Source organism: Dermacentor albipictus, chromosome 1 (assembly GCF_038994185.2).
Source record: "Dermacentor albipictus isolate Rhodes 1998 colony chromosome 1, USDA_Dalb.pri_finalv2, whole genome shotgun sequence".
In the NCBI taxonomy this organism is placed as follows: Eukaryota; Metazoa; Arthropoda; class Arachnida; order Ixodida; family Ixodidae; genus Dermacentor; species Dermacentor albipictus.
The window spans coordinates 462360800-462384204 of NC_091821.1; the positions used below are offsets into that span (position 1 = coordinate 462360800).

The 23405-nt window shown below is 45.8% G+C and overlaps 1 protein-coding gene across 1 annotated transcript in view; it reads right to left on the reverse strand.

Moving 5' to 3' along the window:
• Positions 1-1169: 1169 nt before the first annotated feature.
• Positions 1170-23405, reverse strand: part of LOC135905619 (uncharacterized) — a 30011-nt gene continuing 7775 nt past the window's right edge. Inside the window, exons 2-5 of the mRNA XM_065436576.2 lie at positions 22634-22683; positions 22455-22516; positions 7534-7596; positions 1170-1305 (exon numbers count right to left, since the gene is read on the reverse strand). Coding sequence (XP_065292648.1) covers positions 1196-1305; positions 7534-7596; positions 22455-22516; positions 22634-22683 — 285 coding nt within the window. The 3' untranslated portion in view covers positions 1170-1195. The remainder of the gene's footprint in view (positions 1306-7533; positions 7597-22454; positions 22517-22633; positions 22684-23405) is intronic.

The window sequence follows — 23405 nt, forward strand, 5'->3', positions numbered from 1 at the left end:
ACATACTGTAGTAGGTTGAGAAGGCGTTAGCACAACATAATTCCGGGCTACACGCAATGAACTGCCAAGTGCCGACCCCACCTTGTTCACTAGCACATGTTCTGGACCACGTGCACACGTAACAGTTACTCACTTGGTTGAATTTCTTGAGTCGAACTCATTTTTCTGTTCAGCGGAGCATGACCTTAAAAAATCATTTAGTGGGCGACACCCTTCACTCATTTACTACATTGCGATAGTGCCAATTTTTTTCGACAGGTTCCATATATTTAGATTTTTAAAAATCATTTGACGTACTAAGCTATAAACTTCTTCATACACTTCGGTACTGAAACCTTGATTATATTGTTTCAAGTGTAATGGAGTATTCTCCAATTACCGTATTTGCACGCAAATAACACGACCCCGAATAAAACGCGAAGGGTGGTTTTCGGTCACTCACAAAAAACAAACCGAATATATTTTTTAAGACCGTAAATAATTTTTAAGCATCGGCTTTAGCAGAGAGCATTATTCAAGCCAATAAACTGGAATATTCAAAGAGGAAAACAATATATGCACAGGAAATGGATAGTGATATAAATGTTAAAATGAACAAAATGTTCAAATCGTCGCAGTGGATTCTTATAACAAACACTTGTAAATCCACTTTATTGCTTGCATTGTCCACGTACGTTGTAATATCTTCCCTCAAAACTACTTCCATCTTTCAAGGAACGATAGCCGATTACCTTATTGCATGTCGCATAAACACTAAATTTTCTTATCTGTTTACAGTGTCAGCTGAAACATACTATCGTTCCAGCATTCTGCATTTGATTCTTCCCATCTTGCCACCGCCGAAAAGCCTTCGGAAATTGTAACCTCCTCTCTACTAAAACAAGTTGGATCCTGCTCTTGCGCAGAGTTTCTATGCCGGTGGACGTGGCCAGACCAAAGATGCTCAACTTCCCTTCATTATAAATTCTATACACGATTGATGAAAAGCGGTGTATTGCAGTGCAGCGCTTATTAGCAGCCCAACTTGGGCAAGGCTGACAATAATAATGAGCGTGGTTATATGGCCTCGTTGGTACGGTCATCTTCGAATCATCAGCGTGCACGCATGACAACACGGACACAGAATGTTCATGGGACAACACGCAGCACTAATCTCCAACAACAGATTTATTTTCGATTTCATTGCGTAGTTATTTCATTGTTTGCCGCATCTGCAGTCGGTACCATAGCCGCAGTGAGGACTCCTACGGATGCACGCGCAGTAACTTGTGCATCTAGGCCTGGGCACTTTTATCCATCCCGTTCCTGCAAGCATTTGAACGTCAATCAGAGGTGATAGAACAATTTCTTAACTGATAAAATGCTTGTGGTGGATAGCGCACCCTTGTCTGTAATTAAACAAAAAAGTGCTACCTTCCACAGCTCAGTACCTCCATCACAGTGTTCCTTGTGTTGGGCGTCAGGGCATAGTGTGGCACCGCCTGCCGCTATAGCGCGTCGACGGCGTGAAATGTTGGATCACGTGCCGGAACGTCTGCGCCGCCGGGCATCCTCCGTTTTTCGTCGTACTGCTCGTACTAGCGCAGCATTCACATCGGTTGCAGGAGTTTTACGAGAAAGCGCTGGTTCCTTCTTTCGATACCTAGGTGTAATATGCTGTATGAGAATATCTGCATTTTCTTTGCCCAAATCTTTTTTTCTGATTGTGCTGTGCTTATCATCGCAGACATACAAAGCACACAAGCTTCTAGCCAAGCGAAATGGCCGTAAGGTACCATGGCAAATTTTGTAGACTCCCCATAGGATATGTGGGAAATCAATCCTATGTTCGAGCGAACATAAGAATGCGAGAAGCGAAATGCGCAAAGAAAAATGCAGCCAGCCATGCTTGGGGCACACCGACATATATCGTGTGAACTTTTGTTATTTTGTTGGTTTCAATATGAAAGGAGTCTTGCCCTACATGTTCAAGATTCATTGCTACGCTTATTATTTTACGTCTTGGCGAACAACACGCGCACACGTCTGCTTGTTGCTCCTCTCTGTTCAGTCAGGACTTTATCGTTGGCTGTGTACGGACCAAGTAGTACGGCTCTGTTATTTGTGCAACGCTATCGCACTTGGAAGTGCCTTTGTTATTGAAATCACCGATGATATCGTTACTGGCTAAATTACTGTAGCATATTTGTTATGTTCCCCTGCGTGTACATCTCCATGCCTTATTGTTGACGTCTTCTTATTACAGTGTTGCCTTTTTATTATTTTCTTTCTTAAGAAGCATACCATGCCACGTAATCGTGCCTCGTTCACATGTGTCCCAGTGCGTGACAATACAAACGATCAAATTACTGCATTTTCTGCTACCCGCCGTGGTTGGTTAGTGGCTATGGTGTTGGGCTGCTATGCACGAGGTCGCTGGAATGGAATCCCGGCCACGGCGGTCGCGTTTCGATGGGGGCGTGTATTTAGATTTAGGTGAGCGTTAAAGAACCCCAGGGGCTCCAAATTATTCCGGAGTTCTCCACTACGGCGCGCCTCATAATCCAAACGGGGTTGTGACACGTAAACCGCATAACTTTCTATTTTTGCATTTTTCTGTTTTTATTGTAGCAAACGTCCAAGACAAACGAAAGAAAACGAGAAAGTGGGAAAAATTGAACTAAAGTCGGGAACGGTCATATTTTTTTTCTACTGCGCAAATCAACTACGTTTATTCATTTTTTATATAATACCTTTAATAGTTCCCTTGCAGGTGATAAAAACTCATCACGTATGTTTTTGTAATATATTATGCTGCGGCAAGCGCCATCGCCAACTGTAACTCGGTCGCATCGGGGGCACTGTCAGTTTTTGACAAGGAAATTAACTTACTCATGACAAAAGCTTCATGACAATGCCTAACCCCCTAAGGATGGCGTGAAGAGCCCTGTAAAAATTATTATTGCTCTGACCACGGCTTGCTTCAGCATTCTCAACGAACAAACCGACCGAAGCTGGGCAAATGGAGGCCATGGGTGGGTAAATTCCGTAATGAGCGCTCGAAAAAAAAACCAACAAATACCTGAGCAATTGTGTTAACTGCTGACACGGCCGTCTGCGCTATTCAACGGCAAAAAGCAATGTCTGCGTCTAATATACAGCTTTAGCCGATCGGTTGCGGTCAGCTCCACTCTCCAAATGTGACGACTATCCCGTCGTCACATTTTGCACACAGCTGACCAGCGAGAGTGACAGTGCGCGTGCGCCGAGCGCTCACGACGGCGGAGGAATCCAGAATGCTGCACTCGCTCCTCTGCAAAGCCGACGGAGCGGAGCGGGAGCGGATCGCGAGCGGAGCGACGCGTGCGTCCACTTTCTTTTTGATGTTTTGCAGACGCCCTGACGGCTCGTCGCTCGAGTCCCTGTAAGACACGTTTGTTAAAAGCAAAGAAAGGAAAAGCGAGATCAAGGAAGGCATTTCTCAGCAGCCACCTGAGCGCGTGAAATTTGAGCGGAGCGGAGCGTAAACGAAACTCCGCTAGCACTATTATGATTACAAAATAAGCTTCATGTGGGCCGTTCTAAACACGCGTCCGAGCAGGAGCTGAGCGATGTAACGTGATCCAACATTCGCTTCAAAACCGAAGGGCGCGCCGATGCTTCCAGTGGTGGTTGTCGCCCCGAATAGAGCGCTTTTATTTTGGGCTACCAAATACGAGTCACGGTAATTGCACTCGAGCAAACTACCTAGCTTCTGAGTGACAAGCAACTTTATTAGAAATACAGAATTTCGCAGAAAGCCATGATTTTGGTTGCGCAGGTTACTCATTTTATTTCGTGACACTGTCGATCCCATTCAGGGATTCTTTCAAGAGTTAGCTTCAATACACGCCATTTATGAGGATTTACATACTGTGTTTCATATACGAAAAAAATATATCAAGAATCCACACAATATTGTCAATACCGTGGTTGTGGAGGTAATACATGCTGTCGATCGTTTCCAAAAACTTTCTCAGTGTTGGCTGTGTCACCGCAAAGTAATTTAGTGTGTTCCACTGTCTTATAGAATGCAGAAGAAAAAAAATCGAAAGTATTGTTATTCCAAAAAAAAATATTTTTGAAGCGCTAAGTCCTGCTTAGGGAGCACTTCTGTTGTTGAATTCGACAAAGGCGGCGCTGTTGATATTGAAACAACCATGGGGAACGTGTGCAAGCGACGCGTTTTCGCTTTAGTGGACAAAGTGGATGGCACTGCACTGCTAAACTTCTCGGTCGATGAGCCTGTCCCTTAACACTGGTTAAAAATCAACCTTATGGCCTTCCGCTGCACATTTTGTAAAGCAAGAATATTATCTTTCGTAAACGGGAACTACGCTGTTTTCTTCTATTCGGTCACTGCCTACCAAAGGTAGTGTGTGCTAGTTATTTTGTTTCGCGAGAGGCGTGACGAAGGCCCAGTCAAGGAACAACCTCTTACTCAATGTTTTCTTCGTTAATGTTTTCAATCTTTTCGTCGCTGTTCAGCTAAAATAAAAGGATACTGGAATTTGCAAGTATCAGTACTTACTCCCCTTTTGAAGGTTAACATTCTCAAAACTGTAGCCAAAACTATCAATTTCTGATTTTTCTTAGTGTTATGAACACGCAAACTGTTTTGTCTAAATTGCCCATTACCTGCTCATCTCCACGACGCTCAGCTATTTTCTGCGCAGGCGATTTAATCACTTTGGTCTTTTATGTATATTATGCATGCAGTCACCGGCAGATAGCTTAATTTTTACATCAACCACATCCATTGTGTAATTTATAAATAACACAAGCATGAAAGAAGCCAAAATAGCACTGTCAAACATGACAAGAGCTTATCAGTGCTGGAAGTCTATTCGTTATATTGGGTGAACTGCTAATGACCTTATAGGTAGTAAGTAAGACAGCGGGTGATTGCACAACGTTAAAGTTCATCACTTAGTTTTTTAAAAAAGTTCAGCATCTGAGAAGCTCCGTAAAAGCATTTCCAGAAGTCTGAAGATATTATATGCATTTGTGATTGGTTAATAATTGCCAGCGCGAAGCCGCGTACTACCTCAGCACGTTGTATGCCAATAGATAAGCCGCAAAAGATGCTGCACTGACAACAGCGAACGACACTATTATCGTCAGTGTACTTTATTAGAGATCTTAGTAGGATGTGTTCAAATATTTGGCACCATGTATGTGTCAAGGAATTGAGTGTGTAATCGAGGGATATGACAGCTCGGCTGATTTGTGTACTGGTGTTATTTTAGCAATTGTCCATTCTACCGAAAAGCGGCAGTCAAAGACTTGATTTCAAGAATACCAGAAGTAAACATTCGACAGCAGGGTCGTCATGGCGCTCAAAAAAGCTGTCCAGTATTTCGTCTGAGATGCTGCTTCTCTTCTCGTCGAGATTTAATAACCGGGGAAAGTACCAGAGGAATTGATTTCCGGAAACTTTGATGCATCCTCTTGGCTACAAGCATTATGGTATGCTGACTTCACCTAAGATATCTGCAGTGAAAACAGACTGGAAGTATAAATCTTAAAAATCTGCTTTCGTAGTGTTATCCAATTATTGTAGTTCGGGAAATATAATTCAGCGTTCTTTCTTCTTATGGAGTGTCAGCAATCCTTTGGCGACTTAGCTTAGATAAGGCTATGCGACTTAGATTATGCGACTATGCGACTTAGATAAGGGTACGCAACGCAAACCCAACAAGGTGTTCCATAGCACTCCGTAACGTGCTGTTAGAGCTCTAATAAGCAACGTAAAGCAAGACGTAGCATCTTGTCGCATTTGTGCAGTAGTTTCTGCTGGCCTAATTTTCCGTTTTAGGCCTAAATCTGACGTACAATTCACGGGCGGTGCTTTTTCGTCTTCTTTTTAACTGATGGAACATATTTCTCACTGCAGTGCATGACAAGGTTCTTGAACTGCATCCACTCATAGTCTGTGCTAGAAATCATCATCAACCTATTTTGAGTCCACTGCAGGACGAAGGCCTCTCCCTCGGAACTCCAAGTACCTCTCGAATGCGCAGGTATTTGCCATCAAGCCGGTGCGGAGAAGGGAGTGTAGGTACGTCGCTTTAACATTTGGAGGCCTGTACACCGTGCCCACATGTAAGACACCATCATTTAGAGTAACCTTACCCCAGACAGATTCGAGTGCTGGGGCATAAGGTAGGACTTTATATGCGATGTATTGTCGAAATAACGTAGGAACGTTCCCGCCCCTTCTGTCTGTATCTTTGCACATCATTTTATAGCCTGCTGGAAAGGTTTCACAATAAATATGTTCAAGTTCACTCATGTTACGGTTATAGTGGCGATTTGAGGCTGGTGAGCAATACGAATAGCTTCTGATTCATCAGTTTTATTGACAATTCTGTGGGTAAAAACATTGAGAGGTGTTACTATCACTGGCTTCTTTACTATCACCGCTTTATGGTACCAGCAGGCATTATAAACCATAATGACTCATTAAATATAATCACATTTTAATAAGAAATGTATCAGTCATTTATTAATGCTATACTGTGCACGTTTTATAATCAATGTCATCTACGATAAGAATGCATAAACTAGGAAAGAAAGATCTATTGTAGCAAAACTAAAATATTACAGGAATCTCCGGCATAATAAAATAAGCAAATTTGTGTACAGCCCGCCGCAGGGCAAAAAATATTTGCGCACAACAGGGGGTTGTTCTGTGCTTCGTTTCGTCGTTATTGGAATCACTCTTCAAAATTTTACTGTCTACTAAAACGTGCCATCCAATTCCAAATTAATAGGTAATATAAGAACGAGTTTTTGCTTCATTTGGAGAATTTATTGATGAGTTCACATTTATTGCATTTAGAATTGTCGTGACTCAGTGAACGTGATATGACTTGTTATTATTAAGATTATATAATTGTGTGTGAACTACGTAATATTGAAACTTGTGGTGAAATCACAGAGAGCAGAAAGTGAGGTTAGCCTAGAGCAATATGAATGCTAGGCAGCGTCGTCGAATTGTGCCCGAACTACCGCGATTACACTTCTGCACCTCTTTGCACATAAAATGTATAATTTGTAATTTATAAACCTCCGCACTATGTAGAATATAGGCCCACTCAGCTTAATAGCATGTAAAAAGAAAGAGAGCAGTCAAATGAGTTGTTTCTGAAGCTTGCCAATTGGTATGTTACAAAGAATGACTTTGTACAGTTCGTCCGAGCTTTCATAGGTTCCTTTTGTTTACTCCGTGCTCGATGGTGGCCCCTTCACTACTTTCCATCCTACGCGTTACATACCTGTATCATGACGACAGGCTTTCGCGCACGAACTAGAAACGAAGGCAGCAAACTTGACAAACACAGGCGTGTTTGTCTAGTCTCCTGTCTACATTTCCAGTTTGCGCGCAAAGGCCGGCCTTCATAGAATGCTACCAGCTCGTCCAAACCACTGCCTTACATGTGTTTCTTTTTTGTAATATGACCATTATGTAAGCAGCAATAGTGTGCTGTTGCCTCCTTATCTTATACTCACGTCGCACACGGATTCGCGGAACTTCACTCTCGTTCTCATTGCCAGTTTCCAGCGCCAGGACGGCTGCACAAACATCAGGCAGAGGCACCTTAGCACGAGAATCACATAAATGTTATGTGTTTCGCGTTCACTCTGTGCAACCTGCGTTGTGCCAGCTCATGTGGCACAGCGCCGTACCAGTCAAATTATAGGCAGAACCACGGACACGAAAGCAACTTTTCTCAGCTCCTGTATGGTTCCCTCGCTAACCTCTGCAAGTGTACAATTTTGACACTAGAGTTACGAAAACTGTTAGCATAGCATTTGTGATAGAGTATACAGCATCCTCGATTTTGTGTACTTCGCCACAGACCACACACGGACGCAGACAGAAAGGACGGGGCACAGCTAACAATTGCTGTTTTATTGCACTTGATTCGAAATATATATCCCTGCAAAACAGTAAAAAAGAAGAAAAAGGAATAAAGCCACAAAACTAGATCAACCCAGCAATTTCGAAAGACAAAAATTGTGCTTCTAATCCGAGTCTCTGGTAGTGTAACTGCTTGTGTGACTTTTTTTCTTCTTCTGTTTTAATCTTGTGCGGCGAAATTTCAAATCACGTACAATAACTCCTCAGTTGTTAATTAGCGCTGTGCCTCGTGCATTCTGTGTATGCGACCACGTGTGGATTGTGCTAAAATATATATGATGCCTTACCAACCAACCATACCAACAGTCTGTCCTTTTGATCTCCGACTATTATGTCGGAGATCAAAAATTGGAGGACGCTTAAGCTTCGCCTTCAAGAGTGGGACGCGACAGCGTTCCCGTCGACCCGCCAAGGGGTATAAGACAATGCGCTACGGCACAGCAATCACTTACGATGCGCCCCGCATCGGACTTAGCGCCCACCTATCACGCGGTGAGCGTCGAGCAACGCAGCGTTCGGCGCGGCAACGAAACGTGCGCCTGAGCGAACGAAACGAACCAAAGAACTCGGTGTCTCGGAGGGGAAACGATCTACGCCAGCCAAACGTCGTGATCGGCACGGGCAGAGAGATAGATAGTAATCTAAACCGGGAGCACGGCGAAGCGTCGTCAGGGGAGAGGGAGTCCCGCGACGCGCCTGGCAGCGGTCCCAATGCGCGCGCGGCGCGCCTCCTGTCGGGGCAGCGCCGTACATTGAGAGGAGGGGGTCTTCTGTGTTTGCCGCAAGATGGCTCTGCGTGTGCGGAAAGCGCAGAAGAAATGCAGCGGAAACGCACTTCGCAACTCGTGTAATTGTGACTTCTGTACGTTACATGTTCATAATTACCGATATACACCGCAGTATAACTTTCCACGGCTCGTTTCGAAGGCAACACCGCATTCACTAGAGGCGCGTTTGCACCGCTTGAAAGCATCGAACTCGTGGCTGAGTGGTAGCGTCTCCGTCTCACACTCCGGAGACCCGGGTTCGATTCCCACCGGGCCAATCTTGGAAGTTGCTTTTTATTTATGAAGCGCCTGCCGTGATTTATCGCTCACGGTCAACGCCGCCGACGCCGACACCCGACGCCGACGCCGACGACACCGGCTTTTCTGCGACACGAGCTCCTTAACGTTAAAAGGTGTGTTTCGTCCTCGCGCGTCAGAGTTACAATGATCAGAGCAGAAGTCACATTTCGATCACGACGTGTGCCTGTATAAACTCAATGCATTGTAGCTATTGATTGCTTTTACAAGCAGATGGCTATAACTCGCTGTGGATATGTCTGCATAGGGTGCCCAACATACTTACATTTTCAGTATACAAATTTAGCGAAGCCAAAGCACAAATAATTGTCGGCCTATCAGCTCGCAAAGCCTAAGTTCTAAATGTAGTGAAGTGTTCTTGAAGTAAGCGCTTATGAGCTTGGTTCAATGTTCTGAGATCCAACTAAAACACGTCCACCACCGTAATTCGGCTAGTAGACTACACCTGTCTTACCTTATATGTTAGGTTACCACTGTCAGCATTATAATATTTCCTTTCTGCAAATCTTCAGCCAATTAACCCTAAAGCCTTTCGCTAGCTATTTGCACGAAGAGAACCGGTCGGGAATGGCTCAATTTTATTGAAGCTCTGGTATCCTGGAGTACACATTGTGTCACTATTCCTATTCTGCCGAGCCATGACGTAATACTAGAAAAGACATCGTGACTAGTACGAGAATATATCGCTGAACCGGAGTGCAATCTGTTTTCAAACGGCTGCTCGTGAAGTAGCTTTCAGCGTCTCAGCGCAAAGTAACTTCACATAACTTCATTAAAGCCTTAAGTGCCCCATGGGCCGAAAAATCCATGGTCTGGCGTTAGTGAAAAATGGACCGTCCGGCGTTACGGCATTAAAATTGTTGGTGCGAACCACGACCATTAGTTGGAGTGGAACTCACGACGTTTAAATTAAATTATGGGGTTTCACGTGCCAAAACCAGTTTCTGATTATGAGGCGCGCCGTAGTGGAGGACTCCGACAATTTCGACCACCTTGGGTTCTTTCACCTGCACCTAAATCTAAGTACACGGGTGTTTTCGCATTTCGCCCCCATGGAAATGCGGCCGCCGTGGCCGGGATTTGATCCCGCGACCTCGTGCTCAGCAGTCCAACACCATAGCCACACGACTTTTAGACTTAATGAGACACACTAACCCTCGATCTCTGGGGTGACTAAAGTACAGTGGCACCAAAATTGATGGTGCCGCCATTCATGGTGGAACCCACGACCATTGGTGGAAGTCGAACCCACCGCGTTCGATTTTAATCAAAGCGAAGCTAATGAAGGCACTCGAACCCACGACCCGTTGTGGTAGTCGTATCCTCGACTTTCGGTGGGACGAAAATTCAATAGCGCCAAACTTAATGGTGACATTATATATGGTCGAACCCAGGACCTTTGGTTTTAATTAAGGCAAAGTTAATGAAGGCACTGGAACCCACGGCCTTTTGTGGGAGTTGAACCTTCGATATTAGGTGGGATCAAAATTCAATGACACCAAAATTGATGGCGCCATCATTGATGGTCCAACACACGACGATTGGAGGAGTTGAACCCATGACGTTTGGTGTTAATTAAGGTGAAGTTAATTAGGATAGTGTCAGTTAAGGTACTAAAACCCCCCACCTTTGGTGGGAGAAAACAACAGGAAGTAACAACGCATACAAATGCCAAGTAATTTAATTAATACAGAGGTTTACCTTGTCCGGTATTCGGGTAAACGCAGGCGGGCACAGGCGGACGGAGGAGGTTGGGATGGAGGCTTAAACGTATTTGGCCTGCATGGTGCAGCCACCATGGTTGCGCACCACGCAGGTTTCAGCTCTGGCCTGGTGGCGCAGAGCTCAAACAGACAGAAACAGCTAATATTGCAGTAACCAAGTGTAGTTTACTTTGCTGAGGGCGTAAATTTTTGGCAGCAACAGGTTTACGCTAGTGCCGAAATTTTACTAGCTGTTGTAGTGCCGAAATATTAGCTGTTGCTTCTTTGAACTCTGCGTCGCCAGGTGGCTGCACCATGCCGACCGCTAACGTTTACGCGTCCGCCCCGACGTCCGCCCGCATTTACCGCAATACCGGACAAGCTAAACTTGTCTAATACGTCTTGTGAGCGAGCAGGTTTTCGCCTTCATCCTCTTTAGCATGTGCTAAAGTGATTGTCAATATTCTTTACCTTAATGACCCCTTGATAGGGATATCGCACAACGGGGGGGGGGGGAGGGGGATGCATCAGAACATAATAACAACAACATAATAAAAAAACTACTTGAGCTAAAGTGCTAAACACACGAGTACAGGTGCATAAGACAAATAATACAAACTAAAAGTGAACGAACAGATAAACGCGTTAGCGTAAGTCACAGTTTCACTGTGAAAACTGCGCAGTGACACTCTTCATAAACGTGCAAGGCAAATGATAGCGGCGATTTGCTGAGGCAGGTTTTTCCACTTAGTAGTGGGATGAAAAAAGAAAAAGGCGGCAAAGGTAACCGTGCGCATGTGAGGACGGCCTACTTGAAATGTATGCCATGTACGATGTGATATTCGTTCTGCGGGGAAAATATACGGTGGTTGATTAAGCGACGTGTGATAAAGCTTGTGGAAAAGTGAAAGGGTTGCACCCCGCCTGCTCGTACAAAGAAGAAAGTACATTTCTTTTTTAAGTAGGTTATGATCACGTCGTATTAATAATTTGAATGAATGAACCTTGCAGCATGGTTTTGAGCGGCTTCCATTGCAATGATGAGATAGGTTTCGTGATAATTCCATATGACGAATGCATATTTCAGTTTAGGCCCAACATTTGACTGGTAATCAAGTAGCTTAACCGGTGGGTTAGCATCAAGCTAGCGTCCTTTCAAGCCACATACCTTGCTCGCTTAATGTTGCCCGGTAGTGAGCTGCAAGGAGTCACGTCACGCATCGGTTTCCACAAAGGTGTAAGAGTTGCAGTCATCGGGTTTTTAGTTTAATTTTTTCTGCGTGAAATTTGCCTGAATTCATTAGCCTATCAAAATTAGCACCGTGAAGTTTCTCGAATTTTGGAAATGGTTATGAATTTCTCGGGTGGCAGCTCTTCACGTCTTACATTAGAACAATCGCATGACTGTTTTCGTTAGGAAGTTAATTTGTCTAATTTGCATAATTACATGTCTAATTACCATCATATGTATGCCTCTGTGTTAAAAGCAGTCTAAGGTAAATCATTCAAACGTCTCATCTTTCCCGCTTTTAAAGGGAGCATGACACAACGAACTAACATTTTGCGGTTTTGGGCAAGAAATTGTAGTAGAGGGTCTATTATAGCTGTACACACGTGTACAAACTGGGAGCTAAAAGCACACTTATGCCCAAAACATCGGCGAGCGCTGACCGGCTCGAAGCCCCGCCCTCCGGTGCCCACCGCCACATTGCGTAGCCATGTGTGATGTCATCTGCTGCATGCAACCGTGCCATCGTCTGCTACAAAGTCAGCAACCATACCACGTGAGGGCGGAGCATAGTTGTCGTTTGTTGCCGTATTCGCTCCAGATATCGCCTGCCATCTCTTCTACGACGCCAGCTTCTCGCGATCAAGCCAGCGACGAATCTGAACAGCAGAAGCAGCGATGGCGCTACGCGTTTTGACTTCAACCTCATCGCCACCAGCTCAGTGACGAAACATTGCGCGGGAGCTATGCGCGCGCCAGCCACGGGCAATGCCGGCGCGTGCACATCTTGGAGGCCGCGAACAAAGAGCCTAGTAACGTGGTCAACACGAGATGGTGGAATTGGTGCTGCACGAAAGGCTGCTGATTCCTTTCCGCACCGTTATTCCATGCGTGTAGCACTGCTTAGCGAGCCGTTCACGCAAGGCGAAGTCTGGTGCAACTTCGCACAATGTAAACTGTTACGCGCGTATAGTGTTTGCTGGCGTGCATTTTTCACGGATCCGTACTCAACAAAACTACGATTTTGTTACGCTGCGCCGCGTTCCCACCAGTTCATTATTTTTTTCCCTACGTAGTTGCGTGCGGTATATGTCAAGAAATGATCGCGCAAATATGTCCGCGGCGCAAGGATTTTACGTGATGTACACTTTCACTGAACCCTTACTTGAAGTTGCTTAATTGCACCCGATATCGGTAAAAAAATAGCAGCGCTAACGTTTAGCAGGGGCACTAACTGCCCACAGTGGGCATCGCGCCTGGCCGCAGTCTCAGCTTCTTCGCTGGCATTCAAAACTCGGCGAGCAGGCGCAAATCGTCATTGTAGGTGTCTAGCGGGAAGTGGTCCGAGGAATAAACAAAAGCGTCAGATGAGCGCCAGTCCCGCTTGACCACATTCATCTTCCAAGCCTTAATATTGACGGGCTTTTTGGGGAACCCGGGACACTATAACGGAAAACTATTCCAAAGCTTTGTATTCCATTTCTGCAATCAGCCCTCCACGATTGGTCAAAACTTTTGGGACCACCCCCACTTACCCTGCCTGTCACGCGACGTCACGAAAACCGTGATAGTTCACCACCTGATATAATGTGTGCACACTGATTATGCATGATTTGGTCGAACAAAAGAAAAATATTTATTTCTGATTCGACCCTTTTCACCATTAGCCCTCGGCTATTGGTCAAACGTTTTCGGGCTGCACCCACCACACCTGCCTGTCGCACGACGTCAGAAAACCGCAAAAACTCACGCGTCAAAGTGACGTGCACGTGATAAAGATGCATTAATATGCCGAACAAAACTGCAGTTTCTTCTGAATAGCCGCGGGCTGCCCCGTTCCGAAAGTAATAAAAGATGGCTGCCACCGATCACCCAGGCAGTGGCGACACGCACCTGCCGGAGAGCATGGGTTTATTTGCGTACAATAAAATCTTTTGCGTGGCCGTGTGACGTTCTCGAGAACTTTCGGCACATTTACGACCTCGCTTTGCCAGCTCTTTTTTGATGAGCATACGCCTTAGTTGCAATCTTAACCTTCCGTTGCATACCGCAGCGATTTTCGACTAGCCACCTCAAGCCAAGTAAGGGAAAGCGGACCAATCGCAGACGCCGGCACCACCCTCTTCATCCAGTTGTCGATTTTCAGTGCAGTGGCTCGACCTCATCGAATGCCTATCCAATTCTTCGTTCTCCTCGCCTCTTGTCAGCCAATTGGATAAGACAAGCCGCTCAGTGTAGGTAATGTTATTCGTTTTTCAAGCAAACTAAAGTGATCTATGAACGAAGACAGCTTTTGATTGGTCTGTTCAGACAACCCTGCGGGTGACCACCCGATCCTTGCGCCGGCGGTTACGCAAATTTGACGTCAGGAGATTGGAATAAAAACATATTGGAATAGTTTTACGTTATAGGGCCCCTGAAGTAAGATACGGAGCACTCGTTGCTACATTCGCTCTAGCACCTAAGGAGGAGGAGGAGGATATAGAGAAGACAGGTGTGTTAACCAGAAATGCGTCTGGTTGGCTACCTTACTCTGGGAGACGGGAAAGAGGGAATAGAAAGATAAGACAGAGAAAGGGAGGGGAGGAGGAAAGCCGTGGTGAGCTCGCGCACGCAAGCATGGCCTGACTGAGTCAAAGACGTTCACATAGCCCAGTCGCCCTCAAGAAAGACAAAAGTGCTCTCATAACTTTGTGGGCCGACGAGCGATGAGGCTGGTGGTCAAGTAGCGCCTGCACAGACAACGGCCAATCGTCCGTCCACCGGCCGATCGCACATACAACGGCCGATCGCAATGCGATAGATAATGTTTGTCTTTCCGACTGAAATCGATGACAATGGCGCAATAAATGTTCCATGTTCTCTTCCGCGACGCAGACGTCGCATACAGTGGTGTCAGTCGTTCCAATAAAACTAGTTTACGCCTTCGTGAAAGTCACTCCCAACCACAGCCGGTGCAGAAGCGATGCCACACGTCGGTGAAGCCCGGGTGGAGGTCGGAGTTGTAGCGAAGGGTTCAGTTCGTACAACCTGGTGTGCCTTATATTTGACGTGTTCTACTGTGTTAAAGAGAGCTTGCGTGCCAAGTGACAAAGCTACCTTGCAGCGTCTGCACTGGGAAGAGAAATGGGAACGATGCGTTGTCCTTGACGTGACTCTCGTGCAGCATTGTTTGCTTGATCATTTCCACTGATCCGGCAACGGTCAAGTAGCCACTGGAAAATAATTCTATGCCCTTTCTGTTTGACGCGGTGATGCAGTTTGACGATTTCGTATGTTGGCTGATCGTGAGTTCCACGTCTGAGAAGTGACTGCATGTGGTGTAAAGCCGGTCTCGAGTCGGAAAACACGGCCCATGTACCAGGACTTTCTGTGTCAATAAATTGAAGCGCACTGCTCAGAGCCGTGAGTTCTACAGCAGCCGTGGACGTCGTGACATGTGGCGTCTTCAATCGCAGTGTTACTCTCCTTGTCGGTATAAACACAGCACCCCCGAACTGGTCGATGTGGTCGATCCGTCAGTATAGATGTGTATTCGGCTTCTGTATCTCTCGTAACACAGGAGTAAGCTCAGTTGTTTTAGTGCAAGTGGTGGTAGATCTCACTTTTTCTCAAGTCCTGGAATTCAGACCTGTACTTCAGGATGGCGCCAACACCATTGTGGAGACCTTGACCTTGCCGCACGCGTGTACCCCGATGTAAGCGCGGCACGACATGCCGTGGCAGTTGTGCTAATTGACGTGCGGGGTCTTTACAAGGGGAGTACGCCGAGGTGGTGGCAAGGGGTCCGGGCAGTGTGCCTGGCATGTTCGCGCATTGTATCGACTACGATGTGCGTCGTGATTGAATAATCTTGAGCAATGGCAATAATTTCAGCCGGAGACGAACTGCGTGGTATTCGAAGGCACATCCTCAGAGCTTGGGCTTGAGCGCTCTGAACTGTAGACAAACTGGTTTCGCAGGTGTTTGATATTACGGGTAGGCTGTACTGGAGGGACCCAACAAACAACACCCTGCACAGCTGTAACATGGATTGTACAGACACCCCCAGTTCTTTCCTGCAAGGAACCTGAACAGATGGCATATAGCAATCAGTCGCTTTTTCACGTGCTTCACTTGAGGAGCCCAGGACAAGTCTCTGTCGATCACAACACCCAAGGACCTGTGACTTCTCCTGGACGATATCACTAGTCCGTTCATTGATATGGCGTACGCAGACATTGACTTCCGAGTAAACGCCACCACTGCGCACTTTTTCCACGTCACCTCCAGACCTTGTTTACGAAGGTAGCATGATGTCGATGAGGCCGCCTTCTGAAGCCGAGCGCGAAGCTCAACCGTGTCACTCCCGACGTCCAGATACAGATGTCGTCGGTGCAGATAGAGAGTCGAACAGTGCTTGACAGGTCCTCGAGTAGTGCAATAAGGGCTAGATTAAAAAGCGTTGGGCTTACTCCGCCCTGAGGGACTCCACGGCTAGTGTAATACTGTGGTGCCGGGCCGTCCCCGGTGAGCACCTAGAATGATTGCATCTGTAGGTAGCTAAGAACCCAGAGATATATCCTTCCACCAAGTCCCATTGCTTTTAACGCTTTAAGGATGGCTTCATGGGTAACGTTATCGTAAGCCCATTTAACGTCTAGAAAGAAAGCAGCAGAGAAGCATCTAGAGGCCTTCTAGAATACGACGAACGTTAAAATGTCGACAACGTTTTCTATAGATGAACGGTCGCGTCTGAATCCTGTCACTTGTTTGGCTAAATTTCATAGTGTTCTAGGTACCACTTCAAGCGCGTTAAAATCATCCGTTCAATTACTTTGCCTACACAACTAGCAAGCATGATCGGATGGTATGACGTAATGGGCAAAGACAACCTGCCAACTTTAAGAAGCGGAATCAGATGATTTGTCATCCATTCTTGAGGAACCGTGCCAGTCTGCCACGAGTCGCTGTACCGAAGCAGGAGTGCCTTTCGAGCTCGTTCAACAAGGTGCCGCAGAGCGCGGTGTGTAATGCCATCTGGTCATGGCGCTGAGGAACGCAAACACAACCTCTAGTTCATCCAGAGAAAAAGGGCACTCCAAAGAGCACACGAACAGTTCTCCGTATAAGAGAAAGGCTTTCGGGGATCCAGAGACTCACAGAAAGACATTCATCATTGTGAGGCCAGCTTCTTCATACGACACTGTATTCTCTTCTGTGTGCGCATGGCCAATCTCAAATCATGAATAGACTTTGTTCGCTTATATCTTCGTTCCGCACGGTGGCGAATTGCCCGAAGTTTCTCTAACTCGACGTCGAATTCGGTGCGTGAGGACCTTTTCAAAATTGAATGTGTGCTAACCTGTAAGGCACCTTTTATTGCGTCCCCTAGGCTGGATGGTATGTCGTCTCGACAGCAGTCTTCCATGATTGATTTAAATTTTGTCCAGTCGGTGCAATGAACAGCTCATGAGAGTGGCTTGTTGGGCTAGTTGGTTCCTAGCATAACAATGAACAGCTCAGGCGAACTTCCAGCTAGTCAGACCCTCAATCGTGGGATAAGTTGGGATGTGGTCACTTCCTAGCTTTTCCAAGACCGAGAACCATTGAACCTTTCTGTTAAAGGTGCGCGACACAAGGCTAAGGTCGAGGCAACTACTATACGCTATTCCTCGCAGATAGGTGGAGCTTCCATCATTTAACAAACAAAGTTTTCGTTCAGAGAGAATGGACTCCAATATTCTGCCCCTTGAATTATTCTTGTCGCTTCGCCAGAGATAGTCGTAGGCATTGAAATCTCCAGTGTTCACCCTCGGCGGTGGAGTGGTTGCCGAAATTTCCCGTAAGTGCTCGCAGTTTAGACGACTTGATGGTGATAAGTAGGCTCCCACAATTGTGAAAGTGACCTTGCTCTTCACAAACACAAATACTGGTTTTCATTGTCAGGTGGCATGGTGTGATCAACATGCGTCAAGTTACGGCGTATAAAAACAATGGTCTTACTACATTGCCCGTGGGTGGAGGACATAATGCACTCGTACCGGGACAGTTTGATGGGAGATGACAGGTTTGGCTCACAAATGACAATAACGGGGAATTTATTCACGAATACAAACTATCGAAAGTCGGAGATGCGTGAATTAGGTCATCTGTTGTTCCATTGAAAGACAGATGCATTCTGGACCTCCTCTCCAAACGATGGTATCTGGCGTGCTATTGCGTTACCCTAGAGCCGCAAGCACTGGACTCAGGGCGTCCAGCACCTGCAGCACGCTATGCGCCGACGGATTTTTTATGTTGCTGAGTAGAACATGCATAGCAATCAACAGTGACTGTCACATTATTGCAACCTGGCGTTTATCAGATATCGTTGCATCAGCGGTTTGTGAGGGTGTCGATGGTGGCAGTATCCGAGGTGTCTGTGGGGCAGGTTGTGCGCTTGGAAGTGCAGGTCACTCTGCAGGATGATCAAGCCTTGCTACTTTTTTCGTTATCGCACTATCTTTCATGATGGAGCAGCCGCTTTGGCGGAAGACGGCGTGTTGCTTGTTGCGGCGTTTCGTTGCACTGCTCGATGGCGATACCATCGCTGCCTAAATGTAGCGGCAGACTCACTGTGCGTGGAATGATCCCGAACTATTCGCTTTAGAACCACGAATTCTTTCCGGATCCTCAGACAGTTTTTCGATGAGGCTTCGTGGGAACCATGGCAATTAGGGCACTTCAGGACAGTCACACGGCAGGCGTCTTGCGAATGGGATTCAGCGCACCGCGGGCACACTGCATTGTTCACACAGTCACTTTTTACATGACCAATATTGAAGCACTATTGACATTTCAGGGACTTCGGTATGTAAGGTCGAACTGCATGGCGCACATCACCAACTTTAACGTGAGAGGGAACGCAGTCTCCTGCAAACACAAGCCTCACACACAGCGTGTTCCCGAGTCTGGTGTGATGCGTCATGACAGCGTCTTCTGTCGTTGACTTTATTAGTATTGGCAAGTCGTCAATCGCAATCGAGACGTCGACGTCAGTGCTGTTACCGCCTGTAGGGATCACTGATCGTACTTTTACTTTGTCGATATTCGTGACATTCCGAAGACGTTGTAGTGCCCTACGATGTAAAACATATACAGCCAGGACATTGTTCCATGAGTTTATTCTTACGGCTTTAACCTCGTTCGGTGCGATTGCCTCGAGTAACAAAGAAAGAACCCGCCTGTTCAGGAACCGCGAATTGGTCGTAGGGTCGACGGGCAAGTAGAGAACAGTATGCGGCCAGCGCTGTTTTTTCTCGGTCGAAACACTTGCCGGAGATGACGACCACAGCAGTCTTCTTTTCGCCTTTTGGCTCATGACAACCTTGAAGTCGTCGTCCGAGGAGTCGCAGCTGTCAGAGTAAAACTCGGTGGCTTCGCAGTCCATGTCGCTTGACTCGCTTCCACGTTTCCTGGACGTAGGCCGACGGGATGGCTGAGCGCCAGAAAAGTCCTCGGAAATTTATTCGTCCATTGCCGCAACGAGGGAGCGGCAGCTCGCAGAATTTGCTAAGAAACAAATCGAAAATGCAGAGACAACAGTGCGAGCTTGGTTTGGTTTGGCGCCTGTAGATGTAGCTCAACCCACTACGGGACCCGCCGTGGTTGCTGAGTGGCTATGGTGTTGGGCTGCTGAGCACGAGGTCGCGGGATCGAATCCCGGCCACGGCGGCCGCATTTCGATGGGGGCGAATTACGAAAACACCCGTGTACTTAGATTTAGGTGCACGTTAAAGAACCCCAGGTGGTCGAAATCTCCGGAGCCCTCCACTACGGCGTGCGTCATTATCAGAAAGTGGTTTTGGCACGTAAAACACCATAATTTTTAACCCACTACGGGGGATTGGCCATGAATCGGGCGGCAATGGGTCGAAAAAGAATAAATACCTAAATAGGATTTTTTTAAAGGAAATGAGATATTAAATGAATTCTAATCCTTAATAATAATTTTCATGCTATAGTTTCCTGAAATTAGAAGTTAATATCTTTGGTTTCTTGTAGAAAATAAAACAGTAATATTAGCATGGAAGTCTCCTTGTTTCCATTACAAAATTATATATGGCATCACATACGTTCCTATTACAGCGTCGACCTAGTGCCGAAGCCCCCAGAGAAAGAATGATAGGTAGCGTAATGGCTAATCCAAGTTGGCGGAAGGGACCTTCTAGAAGTCGTTTCCTATGTATGTTGAACCTACGACACTCTATAAAGAAATGATCCACAGTTTCGGGTTCATTGCAGTAGAAACATTTAGGAGAAGGTGCCAAACCAGACCTAGGGGAATAGAAATTAAGACTTGGTTTTCGGCAACGCATGCCCGTGAATGAAACTTAAAATTTTCTTGTTGCGCACCATCCACTGTGCCAAGGAAATCTAAGGTGCTGAAAATTTACGTTATCTAATGCACATGATTTGGTGTGTTCTTCTTGAATGGAATTTTTTTAAAATCTTGCAGAAGTGACGTATGCCGAAGGTTTTAGGATCCTGAGTACCGGGCCTTGAAGAGATGCCGCTGCTAGTGCGTCTGCTGACTTGTTTAAAGTGAGCCCTACGTGCCCTAGCACCCATACCAGATAGATGAGGCGTAAATGTTGGGGAATGAATGAATGAAATTCTCGAAGAATGATACTTGAATTGGGCACAGATAAAGCGGAGCAAACAGACAAAGAGTCGGTTAAGATTACGGCTGAAGAAATACACGTGGGAAGTTTCCGTAGAGCTAAGATGACCGCCAATAATTCTGCTTGAAATATTGGCGTAAAGTCGGGTAGACGAAGAGAGAAAGACGAATTTAATGATGTCAAAAAAATGTCCACTCCGCCCTTCTCCTCACTGACAGAAGCATCTGTGGCTATTACTGCATTGATTTGGAGGTTTTCAAGGTGGTCATCTAATAAACCATTTAGGTATCGAATAGGTAGGAGCCTAGCGTTATTGGGAAATATATCGCCAAATTCAACACTTACTGTGGAAGTAGGTAAATTTTTAAAAGCTACATCACGGATTGATATTTCTAATGGCTCTAATAGCTTCTGCACAAAAACTACCCGGGGACAATGCAGCGTTCAACTAGAGAATCACTTCGTCGTCGTCTTCCTCTAGCACCTAACAGCGCTACAATGGCGCCGCGGTGGCATTTTTCAGCTGCTGCAAGGCGAACAATTCCAATGGCAAAATGAACAAAGCAAAAGATTCCCGCATGCGCGCACAGATGAAACACGGGTTCTTCGCCGGCATGTGCATGGTCGCTCGGCAAGCATGCAACCTATGACGTAACGACTCACGAGCTTGCCATCGCTCGACTGCTATGCCCTTCGAGTGTAGTATAAAAATTCAATTACAAATTTCGTGCTGGCTCAAATTCGCTAAATGTTTGCCAACGCGTTCCTGAACGCACAAGGATTATCTTACGCCATGCAGACTATGCTGGAAACTTGGATGTCATGCCTCCTTTAATGAATTTCAAAATCATTTCGTCAAACGAGCGCTATATTTCACATCAGACGGCTGTAAATTTGTGATGGTTGATCATTTTACTTCCTTCGAACAAAGACAAAGAAAATATGACTGGCCTGGAAGGCGCACGCACCAAGCACTACGAAGCTGAATGCTCACAGCACTGAAAACGGGTACTCGTACTTTGCGCTCTTCTTCAGTGTTATCAAACGGGGCACCCTTTTTTCACCATTGTGCTGTCCAGACTGAAGGCCCAATAAGATTTAAACCACGCTTTAAATTTGAAGAGAGTACATGTAACTCAAACTAGCAAATGCTAGTGAAAAATAGCAGAACACATGAGTGGGCTAGTTTTACTTTTTATCTAAGATCACAGTTGTGTTTTTCCCTTTGATTTCATGTTCAATTTGTTACCATGGAAATCCAAAGATGCATCATTTGTGTTCGCAGCTCAGTGATATAGCCTACACTGACTGTTGCCTCAATTGAAAACAACATATGCAGGCGTGAGATATCACATATATATGTGTCACAATATTGTTTTTAAATTTGAAGCTCTACTGCGTGCCAGCACGGATGCTTTAGGCTTTTCCCTGGTGTCGTTTGTATCCCACTAAATCTGCAAAATGAACTATAAGTTATGCTTTCTCCACAACTTTCTTTGCTTTATTGTGATTTCCTCTCGATGGAGGCACTATACTTGCCTCCTTTCTTTCAACGCCGCCTTTGGGCGGTTGGCTATATGTGGACAAAATAGCACTGCTATTATTTCTGCTGTATAGTATAAGGTGCTCTTTTCTTCCTGAAAGCAGGTTGTACGTGTTCTATATGTTTGTCTACACAGAGCGGGTACAAAATGCAGAGAAAAATAATCATGTTTACCGCTCTTACAACTAATGAAAATAACGTAACGCCAGTGCACTGTTAAATAGTTCGACAGAAGCAACTTTCATACGGGATATAGAGAACATAAAACAATTAAGTTGCGCCGCCTTATAAACTTGTTTCCTCACCTGCGAGCACCGCGAGCAGCAAAATGGCAAAGAAAATCTTCGTGACTGGAGCCAGGTGCGCCCTTAAAGAGGACAGAGGGGACAACCAGCACAGTTCAAAACTACGCTGTCTTTTCCAGACATGAAAGAAAGGCATCGAAATACAAATAGATGGGGGTGGATAATCGTTTGCACTATACCTTTGCTTTTGTGCACCCAGCCTTCGGCGGAAATAGGATGTCCGGGGCCGCTACAAGGCACAAGAATAGAGAGGAAAACTTCAGACTTTATCTGGCAGTAGGACGTGAACCGTCTATGTTGTTGCACCAACTCTATACGTTGGCCGATTCGTCGTCACCGAAGCACTAAAGGGAGCACCCTGTAGTGCTTCATGCGTGGACTGAAATGTGTCGGACGTTGGCTAGTATCAACGTGCACATAGCACTGGTGCAAGTGCATAATCAGCAATCCTTGCAAATCAGTGTCTATCAGAGTCTTTGCACTGTAGAGCAAGAAATTTAATGAAAAAAAGGAATGTTTCCATATAAATGTGTCCACTGAACGGGAGAGAAAATTGCGCGCATATACAACATTTTCTGTTGTGTTAGATAGTTTTGTTAGACTTCAAATTGGCCCCGTATATGCGAATCTCCAGTTAATTAAAGAAGTGAAACTCTTTTTCATCTTGGCCTTGCGTTCTGAGATTCTTCCTTCATTTGGTCTACTATACCAACTGAAAACTGATTGTGATGCGCCGAAGGAGAATGCTTACAAGCGAGGGCTTCAGTTCTGCAAGAACATAGGCTGCTCGAAGTGCAGCGTATCGATGTTATATAGTGCACGTTCAAGACAACAGATAAATGTGTTCCATCGCAGGGACCTTGCACCTCTAAAAAACAACCTCTACACCGTAGAACGAACACAAAGGAATAACTTGTCGTCGAGACAGCCGAGACCGATTGCAGCATTCCA